Raw genomic sequence first — 15,125 nt, 5'->3', positions numbered from 1 at the left:
CATTAAAAAATTTTTTGTAAATTTAAAAATTAAAAGAAACAATTTTAGAACGTACTTGGTGTGCGTCATTGTGTACTTCAATTTTTTTTAAAAGTCCTAGTAGATAGATTTTAGGAATTTCATAAAAAGTGAAATATTTCGTAACCACGCACACTAAATACGTTCCAAAATTGTTTCTTTTAATTTTTAAATTTACAACAAAATTTTTTTTAATGTCCAAAAATCATATACAACCATATCGGTTAGTTAAATTTTTTAATTTTTTATTTTATATCTTTTTGTAAAGAAATAAAGATTTTTTTTCTTAATAGTCTTATGAACGTGGACTTGGCGCGATTTTTTTACAGTGAAACTGTTTTTGTTCGGATTGTACTCATCTCGCGACATACATATTGTTTGTTGTATTCATGTCCTTTACTTACTTTGAGCGTGACTCGCTGCTCGCTTCTCTGTCAAATGTACAAACTTCTATTCTACTGCGCAGTATCTCACTGCGCATCGGTCGTACATATAGTCACGCCATGAAAAGTTTCCAGTTCGACATGTGCATAGTCTACAACCAATAGGAATTTACTATTTTTAAATTCAACCAATAGGGAACCGAGTGCTATTTTTACCGACTTTTTACTAACTTCAGTTTTAGTATATATTTTGGCCGTTAGATAGCGACGCTTGCTTAGTTAATTGGAAATTTAACGTTTATGTGAATTTGCGCGTGAAATTCAAAAATTCTTAGACGTAAAAATTATGATACTAAAATTAGCTGACGTTCAACAATTTTCGTTTTTCTTTTTCAACTAAATTAAAAGTAAAAAAATACTTAAAAAAAATTTCCTGTACAATATTTCAAATCTTTTACATGTGAAATTTTTTTAATAATTTTTTCAATAAAAGAAATTACAGTAAAAGCTCTTAAAAGTTACCCAGGTTTTCTTTCTCGTTCTTATTAATATTTTATGAGAAATTGAGACAGAACTACGGTAACTTTTAACAGCTTTCACTGTAGAAAAATTTTCAGATGTCGCCTAATTTAATTTTTTATGTAAAAATTATGTGAATAATTATATTGTATAAATCATAATCATAAAAAATAAAAACATAAATTAATAAATAAGGTAAAAAAACCCATTAGTGGCACTTTTTCTTTCAACGAAAAAATGTTTTACTTGGAATAAAAACTAATAGTATATTACACTACAAGGGCAGAAAGTTGAGAATCCTGCACTGCGCGCCATGATGCCCGAGGCGAACATTTTTCATTTTCAACATAGAAATCACCCGAGTTTGACTTTTGATTTGAAATTGAATAAGTGCGCCTAAGAAGAATTCTTGAATTAAGAAAGTTTTCTTGGTTCGAGTAAATTTGACTCAATTCAAGAACTTTTCTCTTGATTCGAGACAGTGAAACTTTTCAAAATGATTTTCTTGGTTAAAGAATTTTTTCATCTAAAGATCTTAAAGAAATTAATGATTTCATTAATTGAATAAGTACCAAAATCAAAGAAAGTGTCAGTAATGGGGTCTCCGCCATTAATGGGGTTTTTTACCCTATAACAATTTTTTTTTGTTTTCATAGAATTGTTTTTTAATTAGATTAAAAATTATTGTAGCTTACAAAACACTTACTAAATTATAAATTAGTACAAAATAATTGCTGAAAATATTATTTTACCGAAATTTATGAATAATATATTTAAGAATTTATATCATAAATAATAATGTTTTAGATATTCTGATTAAGATATTGTAAGCTGTGACAAACCTGAAAAATACCAATTTTATATTATTTTTCGAAAAACATTTATAATTATCGAATTATTCCTCACTTCTTAATGAAGATAAAATACAAACTTTTAAAGTTTTTAAACATTTTTAAAAATATATTTTAATTACTATGTATTATTATTTTTATTAAAAAATTATAAATCTTCTGAATTTAAATAAAAAAATTTATGAAAACTTTTGTTGATAATTATGGAGCAGATTCATTTGATTTAGTCAACTGTCGAGCTAGCGAACCACTAGCAAGTTGTAATGGAGTCTTACGTTCCTTATTTTCTACTTCTAAGCTCGCACCATGAGCCACCAGAAGTTTAGCTTCCTGTTGACGATCTTCTTCACAAGCTAAATGTAGTGCAGTGTTACCATAAATGTCCTGTACATCTGCAGTAATAAATTATCGTTAATTATTACTGTTTTTTTTTATAAATTGACGTTAAAAATTATTACTTGACTGTGCCCGTGCAAAAACAAATCTGATTCAAATTGAATTTAAGATTGAAATTCATATTTTGATACAAATATGAATTAGTTTTGAGATCAATCCAAATTTGATACTGTTTTGTAGATAGAAATTCGTACGCCTGGAAAACTTTCGAATCTGCTTCAGAATTTTAATAAAGACAAGAATATTTAGGATAAATTTTATACATAAAATATTCTTAAGTCTATTAAAATTCTGAAGCAGGATCGAAAGTTCTACAGGGGTACGAATTTTTATCTACAAATCAATTTTAAATTTGGATTGATCTCAAAACTAATTCATATTTGTGTCAAAATATGAATTTCAATCTTAAATTCATTATGAATCAGAATTTTTTTTGCACGGGTCATATATCAGTTTGAAAAATTGACATCAGAATTTAAATTATAATAATAGTATAAATTCAATTTTCCATCTTCAAGTTATCAATTAGTTAATATCTACAATAAAAAATGAATAATTACCGATATTAAGACCTTCTTGAGACAACAAAAATTTCAAAACTTCAACATTTCCTTTAGAAGCAGCTCGATGAAGAGGAGTAGCACCGCGTTTGTCAGCGATATTTATATCAGCTGAATTTTCAACAAGCTTTATACAAATACTCTGCCAATTTTTACTTGAAGCATATTGTAATGCTGAATGCCCTTCTGTTGTTTGAGCATTTACGTTTGCACCTTCTGTTATCAACGTATTGACTACTTTTTCACGTCCAGCTGATGATGCAAGTATCAGAGGTGTTGTATTGGTCTGTTAAATAAATTATACTGATTAATTAATTTTGAAACGAATTTAAAATTCAATATTGAAATTAAAAGTCGGTGTTAATCATAATCATATAGAAATAAAAAAATTGTCAGTTGCTTTTGACAGAATTATGTATCACAGCAAAAAATTTTAAGAAATGTTAAAAATTATTCAATCTCAATTAATAAAATAAAAATTAAATTTCAATTTATAACTTATAAATTTATTTTGCACTGTCATGCCGGCTAAATGGAGTTTTTAGGTTAAAGAGGTAAAATTACATCGTCCTGAGGATCAACTGGTGAGCCGATGGATAACAAATGCTTCACTAGGTCATTGTGTCCTCCAAGTGCAGCCCAATGAATCAACATTCGTTCACTCTGTAAATAATTATGTTGGCGTTAAAATTTACATTAAAAAAAAATAAAGAATGAAAATAACCTTTTTTTAACAGAAAAAGTTTTAATTTCTTACACTGTCAGTTTTAGTTTTTAGCTTGTCATCTTGATCCAGCAGATTTTTTACAGCAGTGAATTTACCTTTGTAGGCCATGTCAAACACAGTTTCTTCTTGTAACATATTTTTACTTTGCGATTTTTACGTCTAATTATTTTCACAATAAACAGATGACGGTGTAAATAAACAAGAATGATAGTTGCATGTACGTACTACAGGAAAGTAAGATGAAGGTACGCATGCGTGGACTGATATCTCACATTAAAAAAAAAAAAAATATTAACAATTCAGAAATTTATTGCATAAGAAGAAATAATTTTTTTAACTCTATAATAATAATTAATTTTTTTAACCTTGTTTCCAAATTTATCAAGAAATTAGATAATAATCCTAATAAAAAAAATGTATGTTATACATTGTTTTAAAACTGAAACTAGCGGACACGTGATTTTGATGATTTTTTTGTCATAAATATGAATTTTTTAATTTATTGATAAGAAGAAATTCAGATTTTGATGCGGTTTAAAATTACTAACACAGTAATTTTCTTATTTGCGTTATGAAAAATGAAAACTTCTTGCTTTACTTCAACATAGAAAAATTCAAGTGTTATGATGTTGAAATTAACAAACCTTTGGTCATATATTTATCATTTTTTTTTAATAAATAAATTTATAAAAAAAATATTCATGCATAGAAATTGTAAAGAACTATCAATGCAAATTATATAAAATAATTTGTCAGTACGAATTAATTTTTTTCAATGAAAAAACTAAAAGAAAACTATTACATAATTTCTATAAATAAATGAATATTAAAAAAAAAAGTAAAATTTAATAAATTGTCTTCATATTTTCTACTTCTACTTCAAACTTCCATCTATTGTTGACAACCCATACTATACTCACATGAGAATCATCACAATATACATAAAAAGTATTACTGACAAGTACAAAACACAACACATTTATTTTAATCAATTTTTATCAAGTCGTGTATTTGTTTATAAAGTAAATGAATTTTAATTAATTTATAAAAATAAAAATCTATAAATAGTTTACAAAGATAAACGTGTTTTATTTTTCAGTGCCAACATTGACAAGCCACCGTCGAACGCGCAGTAAGTAAACAAGTGATTGTAGGTTAGGATTGGCTAAAAGTAAACAAAAAATTTATACAATGAGAAGATCAGAGAGGTTAGCTGATAAAAAAGTGACTAATCAAACCAGAAGCAATGTTTTCCAAATGCCTACGCAGCAACTTGTTAAAAAAAGTGCTCCCGCTAAGAAACGAGCTACTGGACAGAACAAAACCTCTGGAAATAGCAACAAAGTATCACAATCTTCTGTTTTTAGATCCAGAGAAGCGTCGGCTATCAGACATCCTGAGAAACCAGCAACGTTTTGTAACATAACACCAAGAACTGTCAATGTTCCTCACTACCAAATGTATCCAGTTGCGCCGAACCATTATCCGGGAATAATAATGACGCAAAGTAATGAACCAGTTCATCCAGATGTAAAGTTCAAAAATCAGCCATTTTATCCAGAGCTGGGTGAGTTAGTTAAACCAACAAGCCTAAGAGCTGTTTCAACCCAGTATCCGACACTGGAGAACAATTTTATGTTTTATTTATCACCTAAGCAAGCGGATACAATTGCTATATCTCGGTACCGTCAGCCAGGTAGCAACAAAGTTGATCACTATGTTCAAGTGATACTGCGCTTTTGCTTACACGAAACTTCACAAGAGCAAAACGATTACATACCACCAGATGTAAAGATTAAAGTAAATGGAACAAATCTCAGCGTACCCCAGGCTAAATATATCAGCAGAGACAAGCCCAAAGAAGGACCAATGAAGCCAATAGACATCACTGAGCTGATGAAATTGTCACCCACTGTCGGGAACTGGATTTCAATTAGCTGTCCGTACGACTTTGGAAGGAAGTACGTCGTTGGTGTGTACCTGGTGAGAAAGTTAGCCCACTCTGACCTGATACACCAGCTGAAGGCCAAAGGCGTTAGGCATCCTGATTACTCCAGAGCGATGATTAAAGAAAAATTGCTCGAAGATGCTGATTCGGAAATCGCAACAACTTCTTTACGTGTATCCCTCAATTGTCCTCTGGGTAAAATGAGGATGAGTATACCCTGTCGGGCGTCAACTTGCGCCCATTTGCAGTGCTTTGATTCAGGGCTTTACTTACAAATGAACGACTGCAGGCCGAGGTGGGTCTGCCCAGTTTGCAACGGACCTGCTACCTATGATTGTCTGGTTATTGATGGATATTTTCAGCAAGTTTTAGCCTCGGAAAAATTGCTGGCCAATGTCAGTGAGATCCAGCTGCTGCCTGATGGCTCTTGGGAAAATTTACTGCCCAAGAAGGATTGTGATAAGATCAAGAGCTTGGAAAGTGAGGTTTTGTCTGATTGCCAGCCAAATTCAACCGTAGTTCTGGATGCGACTCAAGTTCAAGACGAAAATAAAGCTGATAAGAATCTTTCAGTGGTTGATTTAGTTTCCAGTGATGAAGAGGATTCTAGAAATCCTGATGAACCTTTGGGTGCTAAAAGTTGTAAAATTAGAAAAATTAGTTCAAGTGACGTCAGTCAGGAAAAATCTAGTGGTGTTATTGTTATTGATCTGGACTGAAAAATTTTTTGGGTTAAGTATTTATTGACAAATAATTATAATTATAATTTTTTTTTTATTAATATTAAAGGGGAAAATACGTGTAGAAAGACGTTTTTATTTATTTTTTTTTAGGTATGAAAATTAATGTTATTTATTGAAACTATCAGGTTATTCTATACATATATTTATATTTTTTCATATTTTACGACAATATAACTTAAAAAGTAGCGGTGATATCAGCTGATACACATAGTAGGTTGTCTTCCGACTTAGCAGTTGGTGTGCACTATGGAAGCCACAATTTTTATCTGAAATCAATGGCGCGGAATAATTACTTTTCTTTCTACAATTACGCTGAATATGAACCTCCATCATAAGCGATATTTTTATTTAAACTATTTTTTTTTTAATAAACAATGTATGAAAAAATGGTAAAAAATCACGACTTAATTTCACAGTCCTCTAAAAAATGCAAATTTTTACTTTTTTTTAGGAATTAAGGTTCATACACAGTAAAAAATTTTGCGTCATTGCGTCAAAAAATTTTGTGTTAAAAATTTTTATGTTAAATGTTTAACACTTTTTTGTGTTGATTTAACAGAATAAGTGTTAAATTTACACATAAAAGTTTTAAATAATTGACACAAAAATTTTTAATACTAAGTTTTTTGACGCAAAATTTTTTACTGTGTATAGAAGATATAAAAAAAGTAATTTTTCTGTGCAATTGATTTCAGATAAAAATTGTGACTTTCATACTGCACACCAACTGCTAAGTCGGATGATAAACTACGATGTGTATTAGCTGATATCTTCGCTATTTGTTAAGTTATATTGTTGTTGAATACGAAAAAATACTCATAAATATATGTATAAAATAACCTGATCGTTTCAATAAATAATAATCATTTCTTATACGTTAAAAAAATTTATGAAAACAGCCTTCTACACGTATTTCTCCCCTTAATTCAAAATAAGTGTGCTGATTGGATAAAAAGGAGACTTTATATTTTTGACTGAGCTTCTTAATTATCTAAATTTTTTTTATTTAATTCAATTGACTTAATAGAATGAGAGTAAATGTTACTTTTAGGGGTTTTATTGTCAAAAATCTATAAAGCTTCATTTTTATCTAATTAATAAGATGATCAACTAAAGAGTTTTTGAGAAAGTGAATCAGAAAACGAAAAATAGAATATCATTATTACAGTTATTATAATTAGATTAATAATATTTGAAATATTTATTGTCATTTAGTTATTAAAAATAAGGAATGTTAAATTTTTATTGTTGGTATAATTTAAGATACTTAAATAGTTAAATAATTTTTCATGTTGTCAGGTATAACATTATTGTAATGTTACAAGCACATAAAATAATATTTAAATTAATTTAATCATTGAAATTTAAAAATACTTTTACAGTTCATTTTTTTTGTTATGGTATTAAGAAATATAATAATTACTAAATATATGTTAGTTTTGATACAGATATTATTAATTATTTTTTTTTTTTCTATAATATGATAATTTAATATATTTTTATAAGAATAATGATAATAAATATAAAAAATTAAACAATTATTTTTATAACTAAAAAAATTATTATAGCCAATTAGATGATCACACCCACACGGAAAGAACAAGATGACACTGGATATCATCCCAGATTATACTGAGTGAAAAAATTTTCAGATAGTAGCTGGTATAATCCAGATAACAATGAGTATAATCCAGATATCACGCAGTATAATCTGGATTTTTCTAGCTATTATCTGAAAAGTTTTTTTCACCACAGATATTACTGAGTATAATCTGGAATGATATCCAGTGCCATCTTCTTCTTTCTGTGGAGATTTGATATAAATTTTGTAGAATTTAAGTATAATGTTATTTTTTTTACATTAGTTTTTTTAAAATAATTAAAAAAAAAAATATTTGATTGATTAATTAATTTTACTCGAAGTTTCAAATAAGCTGATTGTTTATCAAATCAAAAATTTTTTAATCTAAGAAAATAATTAATTAATTGAAAATAGATAAAATAAAATAAAATGTTCAAACTTTTTCATTGTAATTAATTAAAAAAATGTTTATAAAAATTTTTTATCTCAAATAATTTGTTTAACATGAATAAAAAAAAGTGATCATTGAAAATAATATAATTAAATTTTTGTACGTCTGTTCTATAATCTTTTGAACTTTTACACAAGCAAAGCTATCACGTCACGTCCGACACACGTTGAATGTACGATTATGTAAATATTCCTTTGAAATTCATTCTATCGAAATCTGGGATATTCTAATATAATACGAATAAAATCTCGAGTCAGCCGATAGCGCCAGAAATAGTAGTCGTAGTTGTATAAGAAGTAGACGTAGCTAGGAATACATACATATACATATATATAACGGCTATCGTTGAAAAATTCGACACGCCGACTAGCATCAGCTATGAACTACTGACTCTACCAACTTATTTTCATCTATGAATGCTGATTTTTATCTGATAACTATGAGCATCACGTAAAGATAAAAAAGATTAATTCATATTAAAATACTGGGTTATTTTCAAATAAAATTACCTTCTTCTTCGGATAAATCACGTCAAACAAAATTATCCAATTACAATTCTACTTCTGTATGATACATGCAGTACCATAAAAACATTTTTAACTTTAAAGAAAGCCATTCGGCAGACAAAATAAAAGTTAATTTCTCAAAGTTACAAAGAACTTACAGGAGCAGTAAAACGCATGTAATAGCAAATTTTTTTATTCAAATACACCTAAATGAAAATTGAAGCTTATTTCATTACATTTCAGACGCAATTTATAGAAATTCATTAAATTATTGCATTCAAAAGTTATTTCAAAAAGAATTTACAAAACTGTATTTTTTTTTTAATTTTTGTATTACTATCATTTCTAAACTAATCAACTGATTTGGCTTTTTTCTTCCACTTTGATCTCGAAAATCGTCTAAAGAATGTGTCATGAGTGTGGTCAGGATTTTGACTTTAAGAATAGTTTACATTTTTTCTCCCTCTCGCCCTTTATTGGACAAACGAAAGTATCTCTGTCATACTTGTACAACTTATGGAATCTTAAAACGCATTTTATGCATAAATAAATGAAAATTTTCTAAAAAAGCGCTTCGCTCTTCGATAGATAATTAAATTATCTATCGAAGAGCGAAACGTTTTTTTCGAAATTTTATCTTATTCATAAGCAAAACTCGTTTGAAAATCAACTATCAACTGCTCTTAAATTCAAAATAAAAATTAATAATTAATGGTGTCAAATTTTTTATGTTAAGGCGAAAATATTGGTCGTATAAGAAATTTTTTTTCAAGTAAAAGTTATTCAACATCTAATTTTCTAGAAAAAATCTCTTATTTAGAGAAAAAAATTTCTCCTATAATTCTAAAAATCAATAAGAGAGCCGTAATTTCAGAATGGAGATTTTAAGACTTTACAATAAGTAGAAATTTTAATCATTCATTATGAATTTTAATTTTGGAATTACGGTAAAAATATTAGCTGTATAAAAAAATCACAAGAGACATTTTTTCATAGAAAATTAAATTTCCTACAGCTTTTATTTCATAACTCTTTTTATAGGACCAATATTTTCGCTTTGAGGTCTAACATTTATAGCATTTTTTTTTTATTTTTGCAAAAATTTTGGCCCTGATAATGAGTTTCATGAGAATCTGATAAGAATGGTGGACGAAATCTTCGTTATAAGCCGCTTTAAATAGTATCAATATGTAATTGTTTATAAATACATATACATATATAGAAACTTTTGAACCTTTTCTGAAAATACCTTTTTGAAAATAGCAAAATTTTTCGAAAGTTCCATCATGAGAACAAATGAAATAGTCTACTAGAAAGCCAATTCGGCTTTTTATTTTCATTGCAAGGTATTTATAGTTGTGGATAGTTTTTTAATACTACAATTCAGAAAAATGATTTTATGCGTACAAAGGAACAATGCATTTTTTCAATGAGCTTTTGACGTACGTTTTATTATTTTGTATTGTTATACCTTTGTTGTCGACTCGTCATAAATTCCGTTTTAATTAATAACTCAATCAAATCACTTTCTATAGAAGTTTGTTTTATTTAACACTACTTTGTTGGCCGTAAATTTTGTTTTTTTTTTTTTTATAAAAAATAAATTGATTTAATTTATTTATGTCAGTATACTGGTAGAAAAGTTAGCTTGACTCAAAACGGAAATTCGTGATCAAGAAATTTTTTGCTTTTTCTTATTACAAATTTTTTTCTCTTGAGTCGAGCTGAATTTTCTATGAGATCCGTGTAAGAACTTTTTCACAATTTTATCTAAGTAATTCTTATAAATTTCAAAAATTATCGACTGCAGTCTAAAATTTCCTAGGACTAAGTTGGTTTAAAGAAATATAATAATTAAAAAAAAAAATTACACTCCAAAAACTTGGAAAATATTTTAAAAGTCATACCAAATGATATTTTTTTATAAATAAAACGCTAGTTCTTCAACTGCGTATCAATGTCTCTCTCAAAAAAAAAGGAATAATATCTCACCTGTATTAATTTTGTAGTCTGACAAAAGATTCTCTTCGAATTATTAAACTTAAACTATACTTCCACTATTCTGAGATATAAAATGACACATTTAAAGTTTTTGCCTGAATTATTAACTTTTCATCTGTTTATCTCGAAAACTCAGTACCTACAACTTAAATATAAGCATTAACTATTTATGTTTCAATTTTAATTTTCATTTAAATCCCTCCTATTAATTTTAAAATAATGATTATTGTCAAAAAATTTATAAACAAAAACATTTTAACGCGTTTTAAATATTTTTTTATCACATCGCCACTTGAATAATTATTGCGAAAAATATTTTGCATTCGTTTGTTATTTTGTTTTCTCTAATGGATGAATTTAAATAATCATTGTATTTCAATGAATCGAATTACTTCGGATTGTTGTGATATTAAATTTCGCTATGAAATAAAATACAAATTAGGGGGCGTCCATAAATTACGTGAGGCATTTTTGAAAATTTTTTGACCCCCCCTCCCCCCTTGATGCGATTTCGTAAGATTTTCCCCCAACTCCCTCCCCCCTCCCCTAATCTCACGCGAGATTCTTCAAAATTTATGTTTTGGCTGTAAACGTGTTGGATTATTGAGAAAAAAAAGTGCCATTCGGCTACACCCGACATGGATAGGTAGATTTCTTGTTTGAATATTGAAAAAAACACGTTATTAAAAGGCCGTAATGTCCTAAAATTTATTTTCTATTATATTTTTGCAAATAACGACATGAGATTGACTATAACAAATAGATATTTAAAGACATCTACCTAAAAAATCAGGTTTTTTACAGATAAAAGTCATTTGATGATAAAAGCTAAAATTTAATTTATTTTTGATATTTTTTGAATTTTCTTAACTACGAAATAAATTGAAAAAAGTATTAAAAGTCGACGAACAATAGCTTAAATTGAAGATAATTAAACATATTATGACAAAATTTTATTAAAATTACGACATGAGACCGGCTACCACCGATAGATTTCTAAATAAATCTACCTAAAAAATTAGTGAACCTATCGATCAATAATCAAATTAAACAATCAAGCGCTACTTTGCTGCTCTGCAGGGTTCAGACGAATACGACAAACACTATTGTGTCAAATTTGGCCATATTTTATTATAGAAATACTATTTCACGCAATTTTACACTGTTTTCTGCCAGAGAAAAAATTACGTGATATTTGTTAAGATCCTCCCTCCCCCCTAAGTGAGATTTGGTAAGATTTAGCTTGATCCACTCCCCCCCTAGAACACCTCACGTAATTAATGGACGCCCCCTTACAGGTATTAAACTTTTGTAATTAAAATTTCATTTCGAAAAGACTAAAATTATTATTATTTACTGTAAATAAATAAAAAGTTTAACTATATCGGTAAAAGTTTAAACTAAAGTGTCCGAAAATTGATATATGCGTGATTTCATCAGTTAGAAATTGAATTTGTCTGGCTTTTATAGTTTTGTAACTTGCTTTGCTAAATTGAAGTTGTACAGACATATATTATCCGTCAATTTAATATATTTATTTATTCACGTATCCAGTCGACTTTTCTTATATTTGACCAACAAAACAGTTTACTTCCACGCAAACCGCTATCTAAAAATTTTATAAAATTTTCCGATGATTACCGTCGTTTTTATATTACAATCCACTTTTCCGACATTTGGAAAACGCTAAACTGGCCTCAATTGAAAAATCAAACACTTTCGACGTCTACCACAGTGTTTGTAGTCGAGGAAACGTGACCAGAGGATTTTAGTAATTTCTTAGCTCGGTATCTCGTATGCTACGTACAAAACTTTTTGAAATAAGTCGATTTCATATGAATTTAACTATAAGATTTTTTACTATGGCGCAACTGATGTAAAAAACTGTAACCACAAATTTAGTAAAAAATTTTATTTATTTCAGTGAAATATTATTACTTAATAATTTATAAAAATGTATATTTATGATTCATTTCTTTGTATTAAAATATTAATTCGAATATCAGTCTACTTCTCGAGCAATAAATATTTCATAATTACCGCTAAGTATAAAAGTTTGCTAAGTACGTCTAGATGTATATGATGTGTGTAAATATAGTTGGTTCTCATTGCAGAGAAACTAAACAGCTTAAAACTTTTCTCCAGTGACACCAACATATTATTCTCTGGGAAAGCTTAAATAATAAAATATTTACTTAGTTTTATCTTTAACTAACTTTATTAATTTTTATTCCCTTTATCTAATTCTTCATTCGTCAAAAAAGATATTTTCTTCTACCCAGTTTTTGAAGTTTACTTTTTAAGAAGCGATTTTCTGTAATAGCTTGCGATTTCAAAATTTTATAAAGAGTAAAATCAATTGATACTTAACTTAAAGTGGGGCGTTGCGTTTTAAGTATGTATCTGTTTTAAATTATATACGTGTATAGACTCAGCTAAATTGAGCACAGCTATCGAAAACATTCAATCAGAAGTTTTTAGTTTAAGAATTTTTTAACTTAAATCCCGACGATGAATCTCTTTAAAATGATTTTCTTACTTCAAAGATTTTTTTATAAAACAAATTGATTTTTTTTTATATGTATATACATTTATTAGCGTGTATTGAAAAAGCCAAAAATTTTTTTGGTTTTCAAATGATCTCAAAATTTTTTCAGAAAATGCCAAATTATAGAGGCCGTCAAAATTTAAGCTCTTAATATTGATATTTAGATTTAAGGAGGTTCCGTGAAAAATCACTTTTCTTACAATATTCTTCAATTTTTGAATACGCGTACTTTCAAGTGTCCTCTATAGGAATAAATTTTTTTTAATAGTCCTTGCGGTGCTAATTTTCGAAATATTAGCAATTAAAAATCGTACATCTAACACGTATTCCCTATCCTGACCGTAGTTAGAGTGAACATTTTATTGAATAACAACCATACTTTTCTTAGGATTTTTTTGAAAAACTGAGAATATTTAATTGAAGTTATAACAAGTATTTTTTATCAAAAATAACATAAACGAGCGGTATTCATTTTTTTATAAAGAATATTTGAAGTTAGCGACTTTAAATATTTTACGTGAGTGGAAGTAAGTGAGCGATAGTCTGTAAAGAGAGGCAGCACTAGTGTGTGGGAAAGAAACCAATAGCCATAACCTATTGGTGTCTTTTTCTTACTGATGAATCTCCTTAATTTAAATTAATTTTTATTTTCGGTTTAAGTAACATGAGAAAAAATATTTTTTAACTTTAGAGTTTTATATTTTATCTTACAAGCAGTTTACCGGCTAGCACAATACATATTATTAACAAAAATTGAACGTTTTGAAAAAAAAGATCTCTTATGATTTTTCGATAAATTTAATTTTTCAAGTTACTTCAAATTAAAGATAAATATATGCCAAATTGTCAGTTTTTAAAATAAATTTTGTATTTTTGAATAAAAATATTTTAGTTAGAGTTTCGGGATTAGATGTCTTTTCATGATTATAATCCCTTTAATTGCTAATTCTGAAAACAACAGACATCTTAAAATTTTTTGATTTTTATAACAATGAGATGATTAAAAAAAAATTGCGCCTGTAAAAAATTAAAAATAATTATCGGTTTAAATTTAAAAAAATATTTTCTCCATCATATTAATTTTTTGGTAAATTAAAAAAAATTCAAAGAAACATAAAAATCATCTCAGCACGCTATTAACCAGCAGTGTCACCTTACTAATCCAAAAATTGGGCAACAATATTATCATTGAAACCGAAATAAATATATTTCAGTAAAATAAATAAAAAAATTAAACACAATGAGTTATACTCGTCGGATATAGATTTCTTCTTCTATATTGGTTGAGTAAAAAAAGTGCCGTAAAAATAACAATAATTCCATTTGCCATCGGTAGAGTCAACAAAGGGATCGTCGAGGGAGTAAAAAGAGTCGCGCCGAGTTGAGTAGAGTTGAGTTACTTTTGTATTGTGTGTGTATTTATACATACATATATATAAAAGTACCGAGAGTTGAATCTGGTATGTAGCAAGGTTGAAGGTGGGTGGCGGACGGAACGTGTGTGATGTGTGTAAGAAACGAGTGAGGATGAAGAAACTTTATAAAATTCACCATACTCTCACGGTATAGACGTTTATATCTAGCAAACTCGAATAGAACCCCTTCCGAATCCCAAAAGCTCCAACCCTCAACCCTCATTCTCCTTCTCCAGCTCCCACCCTCACTCTCTTACTGTTTTCACATCTCTCACATCATCCCAAACTATTTTACTTTTATTTTCGTCGACTGATGAGTTTGCAGCTTCGTAAACAAATTTCGTATTGCGCTTCTGACCATTTATTGAAGCTCTAGATTTAACGTGTGTCAACATTTTCATAAAATATATAAATTTTAACTTTTTATCTTTTTTGTTTTATTTTTTGAATTCACTTCTCCGTATAAATATAATAATA

General features: G+C 28.0%; 2 protein-coding genes across 3 annotated transcripts; one reads left to right on the top strand and one right to left on the bottom strand.

Moving 5' to 3' along the window:
* Positions 1-1,905: 1,905 nt before the first annotated feature.
* Positions 1,906-3,690, bottom strand: LOC123259138 (26S proteasome non-ATPase regulatory subunit 10-like). Of its 2 annotated transcripts, none has more exons than XM_044719405.1 (4): positions 3,485-3,690; positions 3,292-3,390; positions 2,728-3,013; positions 1,906-2,163 (listed from the first exon to the last, which is right to left on the bottom strand). In XM_044719405.1, the coding sequence occupies exons 1-4, from the start codon at positions 3,587-3,589 to the stop codon at positions 1,973-1,975; spliced, it is 681 nt and encodes a 226-aa protein (XP_044575340.1). In that variant the 5' UTR covers positions 3,590-3,690; the 3' UTR covers positions 1,906-1,972. The 2 variants fall into 2 exon arrangements, with proteins under 2 accessions (XP_044575340.1, XP_044575341.1); XM_044719406.1 differs by having other exon boundaries at positions 3,452-3,593.
* A 671-nt stretch (positions 3,691-4,361) lies between these two features.
* On the top strand, positions 4,362-6,233 carry LOC123259137 (E3 SUMO-protein ligase PIAS2-like). The gene is made up of 2 exons (XM_044719404.1): positions 4,362-4,476; positions 4,554-6,233. Exon 2 carries the CDS (start codon positions 4,646-4,648, stop codon positions 6,119-6,121), a length of 1,476 nt encoding a protein of 491 aa, XP_044575339.1. The 5' UTR covers positions 4,362-4,476; positions 4,554-4,645; the 3' UTR covers positions 6,122-6,233.
* Positions 6,234-15,125: the final 8,892 nt, after the last annotated feature.

Source organism: Cotesia glomerata, linkage group LG2, assembly GCF_020080835.1.
Source record: "Cotesia glomerata isolate CgM1 linkage group LG2, MPM_Cglom_v2.3, whole genome shotgun sequence".
Classification (NCBI taxonomy): domain Eukaryota; kingdom Metazoa; phylum Arthropoda; class Insecta; order Hymenoptera; family Braconidae; genus Cotesia; species Cotesia glomerata.
Note: the sequence above shows the minus strand (reverse complement) of the source record. Positions and strands in the feature narration are given on the sequence as shown.

Coding starts and splice junctions, on each gene's coding strand:
- LOC123259138 (XM_044719405.1), bottom strand. CDS start 3,589: ATGTTACAAGAAGAAACTGTGTTTGACATGGCCTACAAAGGTAAATTC. Junction 3,014..3,291: donor CAGTTGATCCTCAGGACGAT/GTAATTTTACCT, acceptor TTTATTTAACAG/ACCAATACAACACCTCTGAT. Junction 2,164..2,727: donor TCAAGAAGGTCTTAATATCG/GTAATTATTCAT, acceptor TTATTACTGCAG/ATGTACAGGACATTTATGGT.
- LOC123259137 (XM_044719404.1), top strand. CDS start 4,646: ATGAGAAGATCAGAGAGGTTAGCTGATAAAAAAGTGACTAATCAAACC.